General features: G+C 35.8%; 1 protein-coding gene across 1 annotated transcript; it reads left to right on the forward strand.

Annotated features, from left to right (window-relative positions):
- The first annotated feature begins 2,693 nt into the window (after positions 1–2,693).
- On the forward strand, positions 2,694–7,011 carry LOC145989436 (uncharacterized). The gene is made up of 3 exons (XM_083124783.1): positions 2,694–2,976; positions 3,908–4,055; positions 6,799–7,011. Exons 1-3 carry the CDS (start codon positions 2,927–2,929, stop codon positions 6,964–6,966), a joined length of 366 nt encoding a protein of 121 aa, XP_082980909.1. The 5' UTR covers positions 2,694–2,926; the 3' UTR covers positions 6,967–7,011.
- The last annotated feature ends 9,623 nt before the right edge of the window (positions 7,012–16,634 follow it).

Consider the following 16,634-nt stretch of genomic DNA (forward strand, 5'->3'; position numbering starts at 1 on the left):
GGTGCATTTCTTGATATCACGCTCCCTTGAAAAATATGTATTTCACCCAAGAAATGGCCTCGATACTTGATGCCAATTTTTCTTGCAAAAAGAAGCTGGACACGTACTTGAAGAAGGGACATTCACAAATAATATCCCGGAGTGGTTAACACATTGCGCTACGACATCGGGTCCCGAGTTGGAATCCCGGCCTGGGCATGCTGTTCCTTGTGAGTTTTCCTTCACCATATCATCACTCATCCTCATCTTCGCGATTAGCCAAAAGTGGCAAAAATGAAAAGTAAAATAAATTAAATCAATCAAATAACATCCATGCCTATACCGGAACTCGAACCCGAAACTTACGTAGCGAGATAAAAAGTGGTCTCCACCTCAAGCTGAACACATGTTTGCAAGAGCATGCTCATCCGTATTAGCCAAAAAAAAAAAATGTTGTGAACAGTATTTGGGTTCATTACTTTTTTTTAACTGCGTTATTTTGTTGGTATTTTTAAATATACTTCAGTTGAAGCCAGTGCATAATTATCCGTTGACAGATCACTCATTCTCCGAGATTATAGTGGCGAAAAAGTTATTACTATTTAAGGCTATTGGATGCGCGACCTAAACGTGCGCTTGGGCTACATAATCAAACTTGCAAATACTTTTTACTCCACGCATCTTTTAGTTCCGCCGCGCCATGTTGCAACTAACAGAAGACAACAGGCTTGCAGACGACAGCACGACAGTTGACCGCAGGTAGCGAGAGAATTTTATGTTGAGTGAAGCCGCGGTCGCTCCTTCTCAACAACCAGGTAGCAAGCGCCTCCAGGGTTCTTGCTACTCAACAATGTTGGGTTGCTGAGTGGTCCTGGAGGCGCCCATTGCATCTCTCGTATGAAAATAGCAAGGTATCAAAGCAAAACGTCTCTAACATGTCGTTAGTTAACGGGCCTATAAAATCGCTTCAGCGAACATTAAAAGTTTAAGAGGCTGCTAAGATTTTAGTGATGCTTTAACTATCAACTCGTTAAGAACGTTTTAAAGATGGTTGAGCGAACCGGACATTAGTGTAACAACCACGCGGTAGTTTTACAAGATGACGTGTGTGCGTTTTTTTTTCAATTCAATTTTCTATGTTTGCCTAACCTAACCTTCCGTGAATGGTTTGTGGATCAATTTTCGCTTAAAGACCTTTTGTGAATAGTTTGTGCGGCATTTATCGGTTCATAAGTTTGAAAACACTGCATATCAGCTGACGATAGACAATGTGAGTCAAAATTTGGCCGCCAATAAGCAACGACCAATAAATACTTATAATGTTAAAAATAAAGATTTTTTCATTGAAAAAAGTAATCCCTAGTTGAAAAATGTTCCGCTATGCATATGAGGTAAGTAGAAATGAGTCTTATTTCAAAATAAGGAATCATAATGTTGCATTTCTCGTATCAAAGTATGAGAATAGCAATGCATCAAAGCACAACGCCTCTAACATGTCGTTAGTTAACGGGCCTATAAAATCGCTTGAGCGAACATTAAAAGTTTAACAGGCTGCTCAAGATTTTAGTGATGGAACCACGATCAAAACAACCTGCGCAGACCCGCAAGTCCTGTGCACCGTACCCAGTGATGTGCGTCTACGCGTAAACAACGATTGTCTACATTCTACGTGTAGACAATGTAGACTATGTAAACAATGTAATCTACGTTGATGACGTAAGAAATGTAGACAACATGGCGCTCGGCGTTCTTTGTGCAAGACCACAGTAGCAATCGCATCAGCAGCTAACAGGCGAAAGTATGCCACGAACAAAAAATAAATGTTTCAAGGAGCTCAAGGAGCTCGATTTCCAGTTATTGAAGGAGGGTACAAAGTATTTTGCGTATTGTAATATATGCAGAAAAAAACTAAGCAACACAGCAACGTCTAGGCTGCAGTCACAGGTAAGCAAACTTATCGAGATATCCATGGTTGTTTTTTTAATTGTTAATTAATACACACGCACATAGCAGTTGCTCCCCTATTTATCAGTCCGTGAGAAATATGAAACTTGAGACGTCTGTGAGGTACGCCACATTTTCTTCAGCCACAAATACAAATTTGGTTGGGTGTGCAATTTCCGTCATATACGTGTCGCTGTCTAATTCTGATCTTGTTTTAAATATCAACACTTCGCTGTACAAGAGAACAAGAAAACCATTTCTCACATGTTCGCAAATATTTCTTTTTGTTGTGTTTTATATTCACGGGAAAGTATTTTGGCATGTTGGTAAAATTTTGCTATATAGGAGACGCCTGGGAATCGTCGAATTTCATGTATGTTACATTTGTACTTACTTATTGTGCATTGCTGAACATAGTCTGCGTATTTTCTTGCTGATTAACACGAAAATCGGCAAATTTGTTTTGTATTTATGCTAATGGAACCTAACCTAACAGGCCTAACCTAACCTCATAGGCATACTTTGTTCCCGTGAATGGTGCGTCGGGCTACCCATGCATGGTTTGTGGGGCTAACGCCAATGATCTGTGGGGCAGGCACCAATGGTTTGTGGTCCATCACAGACAACAGTCGTCAAAGTTTTGCTGCCATGTTCCGCGTAACGTAAGCAAAAACGGGTAACACTTTACTATACCGGAGACGGATTTCTTGAAATTTACAGGAGAAAGTACTTACGCAAATCATTTTCTGTAGCGTTGTTGATGTTCGGGAATGTAGTTTTGATCCATTTTAATGGGAATGCATGTGGTTTTCTACGAAAATCTATTTCCGACACGCTATTGCTGCTGCCGCCAATTGCTTTCTGCACGAGAGCACAATACGCTCTTGTATTGTCCGTATATGCTAAATTGAACGAAAGGAGTGCTAATGGAACCTAACCTAGTAGGCATACCTCGTCCCCGTGATGGTTCGTGGGGCTATCGTGAATTTTTGGGCTAACGTCAATGGTTTTTGGGGCTACCCGTGGATGGTTTGTGGGACATAAGGAACAACAGTAAGTACTCGTTAATGTAAGAAATAAGACATTATTTTCATTAGAAATTCATTATTTCACCTAAAGAAATGTTCTGCAATGCAGAACAGTACGTTAGCAATGTAAAAAATTGTGAAATAAATCATTGATAGGTGTGTCCGGTATAGTAAAGTAGTACCCAAAAACGCATTGAAGAATACTGTCAGAAATTGAAGTGAAAACAGCAAGAAACACGCAGACGATGTTTAGCAATGCATAATAAGTAAGTACAAATGTAACATACATGAAATTCGGTAAAATTTTCGCCTGGGGGAGAGACTTCTTTAAAATTTACAGGAGAAATTACTTACTGAAACGTGTTTCTGTAGGCTTTTTGAAGTTCGGTCGAAGTTTCTTGATGTTATTACCGCAGAGTGTATTGTGCTTAACACAAAAATCGGTCAATTTGTCTTGTATTTATGCTATTGAAACCTAACCTAACCTTCTAGGCATACCTCGTACCCGTGAATGGTGCATGGGGTTACCCGTGGATGGTTTGTGGGGTGCCAATGGTGCATGGGGCTACCTGTGGATGGTTTGTGGAGTGCCAATGGTGCATGGGGCTACTTGGGAATGGTTTGTGGGGCTAACGCCAATGGTCTACAGCAACAAAGATTTTGTGAAAAATTGACATTATATAAGTGAAAACACTAAGAAGACACGCAAACAATCTTCAGAAATGTATAATATGTAAGTACAAATGTTATAATACCGGAAATTAACGTTTTCCATGTGTCTCCCCTAGGCGAAAATTTTACCATTGTTGTGCATATTTTTGTAAAGGAATGAGATTTTTCCCATATATTCACTCTGTTTCACACTTTTACATGGTGAAGTATTAGGAAGTGTAAGTAATATTTATTTATTTTCATTTAATATACAGCCATTGTATGTACAATTCATTCCATTTTAGGAACACATGTGAAATAACAAGAGAGTCTGAAAGCAGTTCCAGATCACCCAGTCCATTTTGCACAGATAATGCTGAAAATGCAGGAACATCAGGCCAATTTGTGGAAGTAATAGAAGATTACGTCGTGGAGAATCAAATTGGTTACCATGTACGTAACAGATGCTTTTTTAATATCATTCTCATTAATTATTAACACGAGCCCGAATACCTCTCACTTGTTTATTTTGACATTTTTAACATTCGTGCTTACCTATTCTGCATTGCAAAGAATCTTGTAACGTGGGATTTATGTTTAATTATGAAAATAATTCATATTTGTAACATTAACAGTAATTATTGTTCATCCTTTGTTCGCTCGCTTAACACACAATATAACACGGACATCTTAACTGGTGTAGTGATTCGACCTTGACTGGCATAGTGAGTCGATCTTGACTGGTGTAGTGAATCGTTAGTGGATAAGCAGTGTTTCCAAACATATGAAGTGAAAAATAACAACTTCTGCTTGTATTGTTAAATTATATCTAAAAAAAATTCTCATTAACAAAGTAATATTTACGCAAAAAAAATTAACACACTAGGTAGCCCCTCTGTTGAGGTATGCCTACGAGGTTAGGTCGGTTAGGTTTGGTTCCATTAGCATAAATACAATAAAAATTCTCATTAACAAATTAATGTTTACGCAAAAAAAAAACAACACATACCTCATCTTTCTGGGGAAAAAAGTGCACCATTAGAAACACTACGTCATTGCACGTACTCATCATTCGGTTCAGGAGGAAAGATATGCCAATTGTAGGTCGTTTATTTTACCTTCGAAAACAAATATTTCCACGGTTTTCCTAATTCTACTATATAGGAATAACAACAACAAACCTTACAAATGCTACAGAAACTGGTTCACATAAGTAAATTCTCCTGTAAAAATGAAGAAATTCGTTCAGGCTCATGTTAAGTTTTACCTAATTATCTTCGTTTATACTTAAGCTAGCAAAATCATGACTAACTTTGATTAACATTATTTTTCATATCTGATGTTTTGCTTGCAATGATGGAAAGTGAGAAATTATTTCAGTTATGGACACACGAGATACACAGACATGTGTATTACATAATTAGGAAGAATTAGTCCCATGGTATAATTTGTAGATTTTTTCACACTGTGCAAGGCAGTAGTTCAATAGAAATGAAAGTTTAATTGTGTCCTGTGGTAAATTTGAATGTAGAAGTTTTCTTTCCAAGTTTTCGTCATATTTTTAATTTTACCTTATGCAAGATGTGGAACTCAATTTTCAATTCATTTTGAAATTATTTTTAAATCAAATTGTTCTCTGTGAAACACCAAGTACTGTTCATATAGCTAGCAATGCAAATTAAGATTTTTTTATTTGAGATAATATCGCTGATTACAACTTACTGGCACAAACATCAAATTTAATGCTGACTTCAGTTTTAATGAAGGTTAAGACAATGGTTTTGTGCTCGTGAACTTCATTATGGGCCTAGTTCTGTGTATGTAATTCTTAAATTATAATAATATGCATGATTTTTACATGATAAGATTTCTCTCTCTCCTAACATGTATCTTTTTAGCAAGGTGATTGTTTATTGTTTTTTTTTCCTGTAGAGTCTTTAAGTGTTTGGCCAGGCAGGTCAGGTTCAGACTTGTGTTAGGTACTTTTCACATCATAATTTCCACAGAATATAATACTTTTTAAAATTTTATGTGTACTACTCACGTTCCCCGATGTTTAAATTTATGCAATAATAATTACACATTCAGAACTAGTACCTTCATTATTATTATTGCTGATGCTGGTATGGAAATTTACCTTTCAAATGCTTCTTGCTGAATTTTTTGTTATTTGCTTAGTTTGTGTCTTTGAACTAAGATATTAAAAACATTGAAAATGCCTAGTAAAATTGTTCTATTGTACTCATGTTTTTCACTTATTTGATCTTAGAGTCTGTATAATCGTCTGTGTCTAGTGTTACCAGTGGCAGCAACGAGAGCGGGGGTGAGGTTTGCCACTTTTGCCCTTGCACTATGCTAAATCTTATCTACCAAAGGAAAGTAAACTGTCCTTGCCCCCCTTCCCAGTTTGGGCACCTTGCCCCCAGTTTTAGAACCCAATCGTCACCACTGGTTGTCACAATGTATGTGTGATTGTCCCTTCGTCACCATTCATCTCCATTATAGCAAATTAACCAAAAATGGCAGAAAGTGACACATAAAATAAACTAGTTCATTATTCGGTGTCCTTACTGTATAGACTCAATGTGCAATTGTTATCTCATGACCTCGTCTGAGGGAAATCCTCTGCTTGACCTTGAGACAAATGTTGTGTCAGCAAGTGGAGTGAAGGAATTTGGTCTTCTTTCATTGTTAGCCTGCTGACAGGTTACCATCAGGGTAAGAGAAATCCAAACATTTCTGTCTTTGTTTCTTGCTTGTAGTAGATTCAAGCAAACGGAAAAACTTGGGTCATTCTTCCCCAGTCTCTCTACCAGCTGACGAGAGCATAGCCTCAAGGTCAAGCAGGTGTATTCCCGGACACACAGTCAATATTTTGCAATCACATGTTCTGTTACTGCACAGTTTTGAGTGGAGAGGGGAGGGCATTTCCACACTAGGGAATATTTAAAATAACTTGATCATGATATTCCTCCAGTGATTATACATTTTCAGTTGTTCTTGCAATTATCAAGTAAATATGCATATCCATGCATTTTCTGGCTTGTTGAGTTTAAATGTCATGCCAGTGTAGTAGCAGCATGTAAATGCCTAGATACCAAAGAGTTAACAGAGGAAAATACCCTGACCATAATTACAAAAATCATATCAAGGTTTTATTAAAAGTTATCTGTAATATTTCAATTGTGTTTTCTAGGATGATAATTCAGGCAGGATTGGAGAACAAAATGAAGCAACTGCAGATGTGCCATCTCTTCAGTCTGATTCTGATGCTTCAAACAGGTATTTTGATGTATTTTACCAAACCATCACACCATCTTCAAGTTCCGTCACTCCTGTAAGTAACAAGGATACTCCTGCATGAACACCAAAACGAAGAAGACATCAGGATTCTCTACACAGGTATATAGACAGAGTCAACCGTGATGAAATACAGGAAATAGACTCGAAGGTAGCTGCATTTTTCTTCGGATGTAATATACCATTTAGCACTATAGATTCGGACCATTTTAGGGACGTGGTAAAAGTTTTACGGCCTGGGTATATATCACATCTACCTAAACGGAAAGATTTGTCTACAACTTTGCTTGATAAGGAAAATGAAAAATGTGTTAACATGAGCAGAACTCTTGTGGATGAAGAATCTGTTCTGCTTATAGATGGTTGGAGAAATACTTCCAGCAACAGTAAAACGGTTGTGACAATGTTGCAAAATGCTAAAGGATCCCAGGCATTCCTCAATGCCTGGGATCTTACAGGAGAGGCAGAAACAGGAGACAAGCTAGCCGAAATTGTCACCCAGTCCATAGCAGAAGCAAAGGTTTTGTATAATACAACAGTTTATGCTGTTGTTTCTGACAATGCTTCAACTATGCTGAAGATGGGAAGAACAGTTCCTATTTGGCACAGTAATTGCAATAGTCACATAGGAAATTTATTAGCCAAGGATATTATAAGTGAAAGCATAACCAAAAAGGTCCAGCTGATACTAAGAGAGTTCAAGCAGCCTGATCTTGAATATGCTCTGGTCCAGAATGGGGGATGTAGAATCAAGCTGCCATGTGACACAAGATGGTGTTCGTATCGTGACTCCTATGTGTGCTTGGTAAATAACATCCATTTTATGAAGGTGTTAATTGTGAATGATAAAAGATGTAAAAGGGTCAAGGCAGAAGCAAAGCAACTGGTTTTTGATGATGATTTTATTGAGGAAGTTAGAGACAACATTAATTATTTTAATAAACATACATGCACCAACGGAAGATAAAGATGATAATACTAAAGATGATTTTTATGCAGAGTTAGAACAGGTCTTTGATAAATTTTCTCAGTATGATATGAAAATTCTGTTAGGTGACTGTAATGCACAAATTGGCAAAGAAGAGACATTTAAACCCACGATTGGTAAAGAAAGTCTTCATGAATTAAGTAATGATAATGGTATAAGATTGATTACTTTTGCAACCTCAAAGAATTTAATTGTGAAAAGTACCACTTTTAAACATAAAGATATCCATAAATATACCTGGTCTTCTCCAGATGGTAAAACTCACAATCAGATAGATCATATTCTCATTGATAAGAGAAGGCATACTAGTATAATTGACGTTCGTACACATAGAGGTGCTGACTGTGCTAGTGACCATTATTTAGTAATTGCTAAATTAAGAGAAAGACTCTCAGTGATAAATCATAAGCAACAAAATCTAAAAGTTCTAAAATTTGATACAGGAAAGTTTACTGATGAAAGAATTAAGAAAGATTACCAAATTAAACTGTCAAATAGATTTGATGTTTTGCAGGATTTAAATGATGATGAAAATATAAATGAAACAGACGTAAATAAGAATTGGGAGCACATACGTAATGCAATAGAATCAGCAGCTAAAGAAAGTATAGGATACCATAAACCGAGAAAAAGTAAGCCATGGTTTGATAATGAATGTCATAATCTAATAGAAATAAGAAATCAGGCTAGACTTAGGTGGTTAAATAACTCTGATGATACAAATCTAAACAATTATAATAGAATAAAGCGAGAAGTTAACCGCACGTTTAGAAGTAAAAAAAGAGATTACTTGAAAACCAAAATTAACGAAATTGAAACAAACAGCAAAAATAAAAATATCAGAGATTTATATAAAGGTGTAAATGAATTTAGAAAGGGGTGGCAACCTAAAGTAAACTTGATAAAAGATAAAGACGGTGATGTTCTAGCTGACCCAAGTGATATTCTAAATAGATGGAAGAACTACTTTAATGACCTTTTAAATGTCCATGTAGGAGATAAATCAGAAGTGAATGAAGTACACACAGCAGAACCTTTAGTTCCAGAACCCAACTTGACTGAAGTTAAAGATGCTATTAAAAGGCTAAAGAATAACAAAGCACCTGGCATTGATTTAATACCAGCTGAGTTAATTAAATATGGTGGAAATTCATTAATGTATCAAATTCATAAATTAATCTGTTTAATATGGAATAAAGAAGAAATCCCTCAACAGTGGAAAGAATCCATAATTGTTCCTGTGTTTAAAAAAGGTGATAAAATGAACTGCAATAATTACCGTGGAATTTCTCTACTCTCAACAACATATAAAATATTATCTAACGTTCTTTTAACAAGACTAACCCCATATGCTAATGAAATTATAGGTGATTATCAATGTGGATTTAAACGTAACAGATCAACTACAGATCAAATTTTTCACATCAGACAGACACTTGAAAAAAAGTGGGAATATAATCAAAATGTCCATCAGCTATTCATTGATTTCAAAAAAGCATATGATTCAGTCAAAAGAGATAAACTATATAATATATTAGTTGAGTTTGGAATACCTAAGAAGCTTGTTAGTATGATAAAAGTATGCACCAGTGAAACAGAAAGTAAAATTCGTGTGGGTATTAATATGTCTGACAAATTTACAATTCATGATGGGTTAAAACAAGGAGATGCATTATCTCCATTGCTCTTTAATTTTGCCTTAGAATATGCTGTTAGGAAGGTAAAAGAAACTAAGGAAGGACTAAAATTAAATGGTGTGACTCAGTTGTTAGCATATGCAGATGATGTAGACTTACTGGGGGATGATGTGAATACAATTAAGAATAATGCTAAAATATTTTTCAAAACTGCTAAAGAGATAGGTTTGGAAGTTAACAAAGAGAAAACTAAATATATGCTTACAGGCCGAAACCAAGTGTTAGGTAATAATCAAAATCTAATTATTGATAACAACTCGTTTGAACCAGTTTCCAAATTCAAATACTTAGGAGTAATATTAACAAATGAAAATTATATTAAAGAGGAAATAAAAAGTAGGCTTAATTCAGGAAATGCATGTTACTTCTCTCTTCATAAACTTTTGTCTTCTCGTTTAATATCTAAGAAACTAAAAGTTAAAATATACAAGACAGTAATTTTGCCTGTAGTATTATATGCATGTGAAACTTGGTCCCTTACATTGAAAGAGGAACATAAATTGAGAGTATTTGAAAATAAGATCCTTAGGAAAATCTTTGGACCTAAAAGGGATGAGGAGACAGGTGAGTGGAGAAGGTTACATAATTTAGAACTACATAATTTGTATTCATGTCCAGATATTATTAGAATAATTAAATCAAGAAGACTTAGGTGGGCAGGCCATGTGGCACGAATGGGAGAGGAACGAGGAGTTTACAGGATTCTTGTTGGGAAACCTGATGGTAAGAGACCTGTAGGAAGGCCAAGACGAAGATGGAGGGACAACGTTGAGATGGACCTAAGGGAAATCGGTAGGGATGGAAAAGAGTATATAGAACTTGCTCAAAATAGGGAAACATGGAAGGCCTGTGTTGCTGCAGCCATGAACCTTCGGGTTTAAGAAGGCTAGAGAGTTAGTTAGTTAGTTAGTTAGAGACAACATTAAACTTTTGGATCCCATTTGTGAACTTATAAATGTTTCACAGAGAACAGATTCATCCATCGCCGATTCAGCACATTTGTGGTGTAAACTCCAGCTACCACAACATTCTGTTCACTGTGAAGACAGAGTGCAGCACAGGAAGGACATGGCACTCACCATTTATTCGCTAGCAGCATACTGCCTTCATCCTCGATATGCTGATGAGGCAAAGAGCTTACCACATAAAACCTTAGAAATGGTTCAGACATTTTTGCTGGAAAGCCTTGATACTGAAGGCATAAATGGACTCCATTCATTTCGACAAAAAAGGGGGATATTCCAAACTTTGTTTGAGAAAAACATAGAGGATGCAATTGTGTTCTGGAACATGGCCAAGATACACCACAATAACTTGGCCTCTTTTGCGCTGAAACTTGTGAAGATTCCAGCATCCTCAGCTCAAATTGAGAGGATTTTTTCAAATTGGTCGTATGTGCATTCTTCAACAAGAAACCGTCTTGATTTCGAGCGTTCGAAAAAGCTACTGCATGTGTATTACACATACAAGATAATCGATTCAAACAAGTCAGATGAGTACTAGGTATTTTTGTGTGTGATCATAAGGAAAGAGACCATTATTTTTTATTTATGACTGTGCAAGTAGTTTTCGTATATGTGTGTTGCTGGTTTTGGATGGGTCCGATTAATTTCAAGGGTCAACTACCTTCATTAACAAAGTTTAGTGTCAAGTAGTACAAAGGGATAGGATGACAACCAGGACTAAACAAAGTAGTGATGTGTTACCATCTCAGTCTTGGATCCCGTAACATTTAGAAAAAAGAAAGTATATATTTAAACCCTCAAATTACGGTGGTATACAACCTGAACAATTTAAAATACGTCAAAAAAAGGATAGAATAGCGATCATGGAATAGGTTCCTCTAAATAGAATAAAGCACCGCCAAATTCTCTGACTTTCAAAATCAAGCATACTACTCATTGTTAATGAAGCCAGTGGCCTTTGAAATTAATTTGATCTATCACAAAAAATAGCAACGCTGATGTGTGGAACTTCATTCTAGTTTTTTGCTATCTTTGAAATTATTGTTACGCCCTATTTTGTGGGAATTATTTTGAAAACACACAAAAGCTCTTATTTTGTTGGCAATATGTCAGCCTTTAATTACACTAAGCTCTCTCCAGGCAAATAGCCTCATTCAGCATGATAAAAAAAAAGCTGAAATAGCAACAGCAACATTATGTGTTTGTTTTTTAACTATTTCCAACTAGAACATGCATTGTAAAAGTTTTGTATTTTTGAGATAAGGATTATAAGTAGACATGACAATTTTAATAGTTCAACAGAATTGCAACTTAGCCTCTATGTAATCATTTGTCAATTATTTGAAAAATGAGGATTGTCTAAAATGTTATTTTGTAGTATTAATGATGCTGGAGTTGTTTTTCAAAACAAATGTTATTTTCTTATGTCAATAAATCAGTATTTAATTACAAACATGTTTATTTGTTTCACCACAAAAGGTGCATGCAGTAGAGGAAAAGAAGTGTGGGGATGCTAAAATACCAAACAAAAGAGGTGTAAAAAAAAGTAACACTGCAAGAAAACATGTATGAACCCAATTCTCTGATTTCTGGTCTAACTTGTTAAATCTAAAAATGTATTTTTTGAAATGTGTACATTTGCTATGTCAAAACCGAATAGCATGGATTCTAGGAACTTGGTAAATTTATAAGTCTGTAGAATCGTCGTCTAGTTCGGTTAGAATGTTAGATAGATTTTACGAAAACTGCAAATTTTGAATTATAATCAAAAGAGCACTAAATATAACTTGTCTAACCTTGTAATAGCGTAATAGCATATAGGGGCATGGAAGGAAATGTTCTTCTGTAAAAAATATGCAAAAAGCAGTTGGTAAAAGCATTTTGATTGATCTTTCAAGATATGTATCAAAAATAAAATCACTTTGAAAATACATGTGCAGAATAATCCAAACAAAATTTTGCATTCGGAAGCTATTCCCTGCTTAGTTGCTCAGTCAGCCAAAAGTGGCCCAGACAATAAAAATCTAGGTCAAAATTCTGATTATTTAATTAAAAACTAACCATGGTACCAATGATTTTTTAACATGAGTTAATAAATACGTTCTTCATCGGCTTGGTTGATTATTTACTGTGTGTTTATGTTACAGAAATGAAATATGTGTTTGATAATACTTAGATGTGAGTGAGTTACTTTCTTTTTCCACGAAACTTACTTGCAGAGGTTCTTTTAATTTTATTGGCCTCTGCTACCATCCACTTGTTTACTTGTTGAGAATAGTGAACGTTTGTGAAAAATATAGTAACTCACCTATGTCTTAACTACTCTCTCTCCTTAAGCTTCTCTTTGTGAGCAGCCACTTGTTTACTCTCGTCTTTGATGTGGATTCCTGCTGCTACCATGTCACATGATGTAAAGTGAAAAGGCTTCATGCCCCTAAAGACCTAAATATTCAGTTTAGGATTTTCAACATTAAACTGTCTTTCATCATCTCTCCTACCTCATTGTTTCCAACAGCTCTTGATATATGTCTAGTCCCAAGCATATAAAACTTCAAGCCTCACATGAAAATCCAGCAGGAATCTATGCAAGACAACTTTACAGAAAATTGGCTGCCCATGTAAAGTGCCTCACTGTTCTAAATTTATAATACAACTTTTGGCACACAATTCATACAAGCAGCAGTTACAAAAAAGGTTTGACTCTGTGGCAGGCAGGACAGCAGATCTGGAGCAAGCCAGTGATAGCAGATTGACGCCTTACAGATAAGTAGCGAACTTATATTGCACTCATAATGTTATGATCGTCATTAAACTTTAAAAAAGCAGAGAACTGAAAATAACTATAAATTCACTGTAGGAAGTTCCTCACTCCTCCTACATGGAGGAATTGCCCCTGGTGCTAACAACAAATTTCATTGCAGTAGGACTGACAACAGGCGATTCCACAATGTTTACAGCCCACTTTATTTATCTGAAATAGATTGTAAACCACTACATCTGCACCAGAGATCGAACACTGTAGATACATAGGTTAAAAGACACCATGCCATTGGGTAGGTCTACATACACACACGTATCTAGGGCAAAACAAATTTGTAGGTTCTTGGCTGTTACACCCTGTAAAATTATTTAGCCAGTTTCAAATATGATATTATACGAACTTCTAAACTCGCAACTGAAACTGCTAGAGAAATGGATGAGGTGCAATGGAAGGTAAAAGAGGGCAAAATTTCCATTACCTGCTCCTTTAAAAAAGCTGGCTTTTTATCAGACAAACACAGCATTTAAAAACTGTATTACACTGGTCAGAAAACAAATTTGATGCAAATAGCCATGTCGTAAAATTCTATCTTCATTACCGGTACCCTCGAGGGCCAACACATTTTTTACTCGGTTATTTCATCACTTTTTATGTCTGAACTTGCCTATTCTGCATTGCAAAAGGTTGTTTGACATGGCATTTACATTTACGTTTAATCATGAAAAAAATTTCAATTTTGTAGTCCCACAAACCATTCATGGGCACGAAGTATGCCTACGATGTTAGGTTAGGTTCCATTAGCATAAAAAACAAAAAAATATGCCTTTTTTTGTGTTTATGACACTTTTCCGCAGTACACTCAATAGGAATAACACCAACAAACATCACAAATGATACAGAAGCTTGTTCACGTAAGTAATTTTTACTGTAAAATTGAAGAAATATGTTGTTCCTCGAAGGTACTGTTACCCTATCTCCAAAAGCATAAACTACAAATAAATAAAATTAAGTTAGCATGGTGAAAAATATTTCCTTTGGTACTCTTATGAGAGCAGCTTGCAACATTTGTGACAATATTAATGTTGTTACAAATGTAATAACATAGTGGGTAAAAGGTAAATGTTTACTATCCTTCGGACACCTATAACTTCTGAGTTTCGTCAATTTTTGACATTTCTACTTACCTATCTGCTTCGTGGATCATTTTTTAACGTTTTTTTGATCAATTTTTTTTTAAAGTGTTTTTGTAACTGAAGAACGTACGTTTCCGCAAATGGTTTGTGGGGCTATGTGTCAATGGTTCGTGGGGCTATGCGAGAATGGTGTGTGGGGCTACGCATATTTTTTTGAAACCATTTTTTAACTATTGTAACCTTACCTTACCTAACCTTACCGGAAATGGTTCGTGGGTCTATGTATGAATGGTTCGTGGGGCTATGCATCAATGGTTGAATTTCTGCTCTGAAACATTCCCACATCACACAAAACACCTTCCAGATGTTAGACAATACTACAGGAACTTATTACGGTAAGTAGTTTCTTCTGTAGAAATGAAGAAATCTGTCCGAAGGATAGTAAACTAGTACCGGGTAAAATTATCGCCTGCGTAGAACACATTTCACCACTTTTACACAAGAAACTACTTACCTGAACACATTTCTGTTAAATGTGTGATGTTTATTGGTGTTATTCCTGTAGAGTGTATTGTCATTAACACGAAAATTGGGATTTTTTTTTTATGCTAATGGAACCTAACCTAACATTGTAGGCATACCTCGGGGCTATTGTGAATGGTTTTTCAGGCTATGCATGAATGGTGTGGGGGGCTATAAAATGGATTTTTTCGTGATTAAACGTAATTCCCACGTTAAAGAATCTTTCGCAAGCCGAATTCAGTTAAGTAGTTTCTTGTGTAAAAGTCGCGAAATGCATTCTACGCAGGCTATAATAGTACCAACATCTTGTTACTACAGCGGAATTTTTGTGTAAGTACTTGAACGTTAAAGAAGTGCAATGACAAATAAAAAGATTACGCCATTTGGGATAAAACTGCATATATATGTGCCATGTCGTGAAATCTTATACAATGACAACCATGAATGTAATCATTCTGAAGGTAAATAAAACTACTCTGCAGTACATGTACGTATATATCCAATATTCTAGGGTCAAGGATTCCCCAAATCAAGTAGTATTATTTCAGTTCAAATTCAATTTTATTGCACAGGTAATAATCCAAATACAAATTTTAATGCATTTAATAAAAGTTTGGGATTCGCCTGGTAAATGAACACCATCACTTAATTTGCAGTGGTATCAATAGTAAGATTACAGTTATAAAAAACGCGCTGTCCGTATAATGGTCAAACTTTGCTTACTTCTAGTTTCACCATTTCACACAAGCTTGGAAAGATCTGATTAAAAGACTAATGCATATTCCTAACCAGTAACACGGTGAAAAAATATATTTTTTAGACTTCCGTTCGTTGAAAAAAGTTATATCAGTGTTCACCTAACTTCGTATTTTTTTTTTCGGTAGTCCCCTTTTCTATCTTTTCTTGAATAATCCTCGGATAGTCATAAGCACAGACTACGTCATATGTTGGTTATATGCACAGATTATCGACTTGTTTGAAGGAGAAAATAATACTTTCTCTCGTTTAATAACACTAAAATCATTCTTTCCTGTTGTTTACATAAAATCTATTGTCTACAGTAGACTATGTAAACTATAGCTGATGTAATCTTCGTGTAGATTACGCGTAGACAACGCATGTAGACGTAAACTTATAGTCTACGGCACAACCCTGACCGTACCCCCGCGAGTAGGGGAGGGGGAGAGTAGACCATGCTTCCTTATGGCCCTAGGTGGAGGGAAGAAGAGAAAGCTGCGCGGGGACTTCTCGTCCCAAGGTTTTTTTTCCTTGTGGTCGATCTATATCAACTCGATAAGAGCGTTTTAACGATGGTTGAGCGAACTGGGCATTAGTAGAGGTAGCTATTATTATTATTACTAGTGGTGGTGCCTGCCATTTAATCATTAATCCTCACCGAAGGTGCAGAAAAGCGATGTACTTAACAGAATTATAAATAGATACAGGCTATATTCAAGGGAGCAGAAAAAAGAACAGAAAAAATGAAAATGTGAATACTAAACTGGAACTTAACATATACTGTAATAATGTAGTCAGATGTCTTAAAATTTCCCTGAAATTGTGTTATTTTTAATCGAAATTCTCTTTTCAATTTTGACTAAAAAATTTCGGTCCGAATTTTCCTGCAAGAGGGAAATTTCCCTTCATGTGGAAACACTGACGTGAC

The sequence above is a fragment of the Lepisma saccharinum genome, chromosome 1, assembly GCF_977018435.1.
Source record: "Lepisma saccharinum chromosome 1, izLepSacc3.1, whole genome shotgun sequence".
In the NCBI taxonomy this organism is placed as follows: Eukaryota; Metazoa; Arthropoda; class Insecta; order Zygentoma; family Lepismatidae; genus Lepisma; species Lepisma saccharinum.

Excerpts from the sequence above, each read along its gene's own strand:
- LOC145989436 (XM_083124783.1), top strand. The coding sequence starts at position 2,927 with ATGGTTTTTGGGGCTACCCGTGGATGGTTTGTGGGACATAAGGAACAA. Across the intron at positions 2,977-3,907 it reads GTGGGACATAAGGAACAACA|GAACACATGTGAAATAACAA; the intron begins GTAAGTACTCGT and ends ATTCCATTTTAG. Across the intron at positions 4,056-6,798 it reads AGAATCAAATTGGTTACCAT|GATGATAATTCAGGCAGGAT; the intron begins GTACGTAACAGA and ends TGTGTTTTCTAG.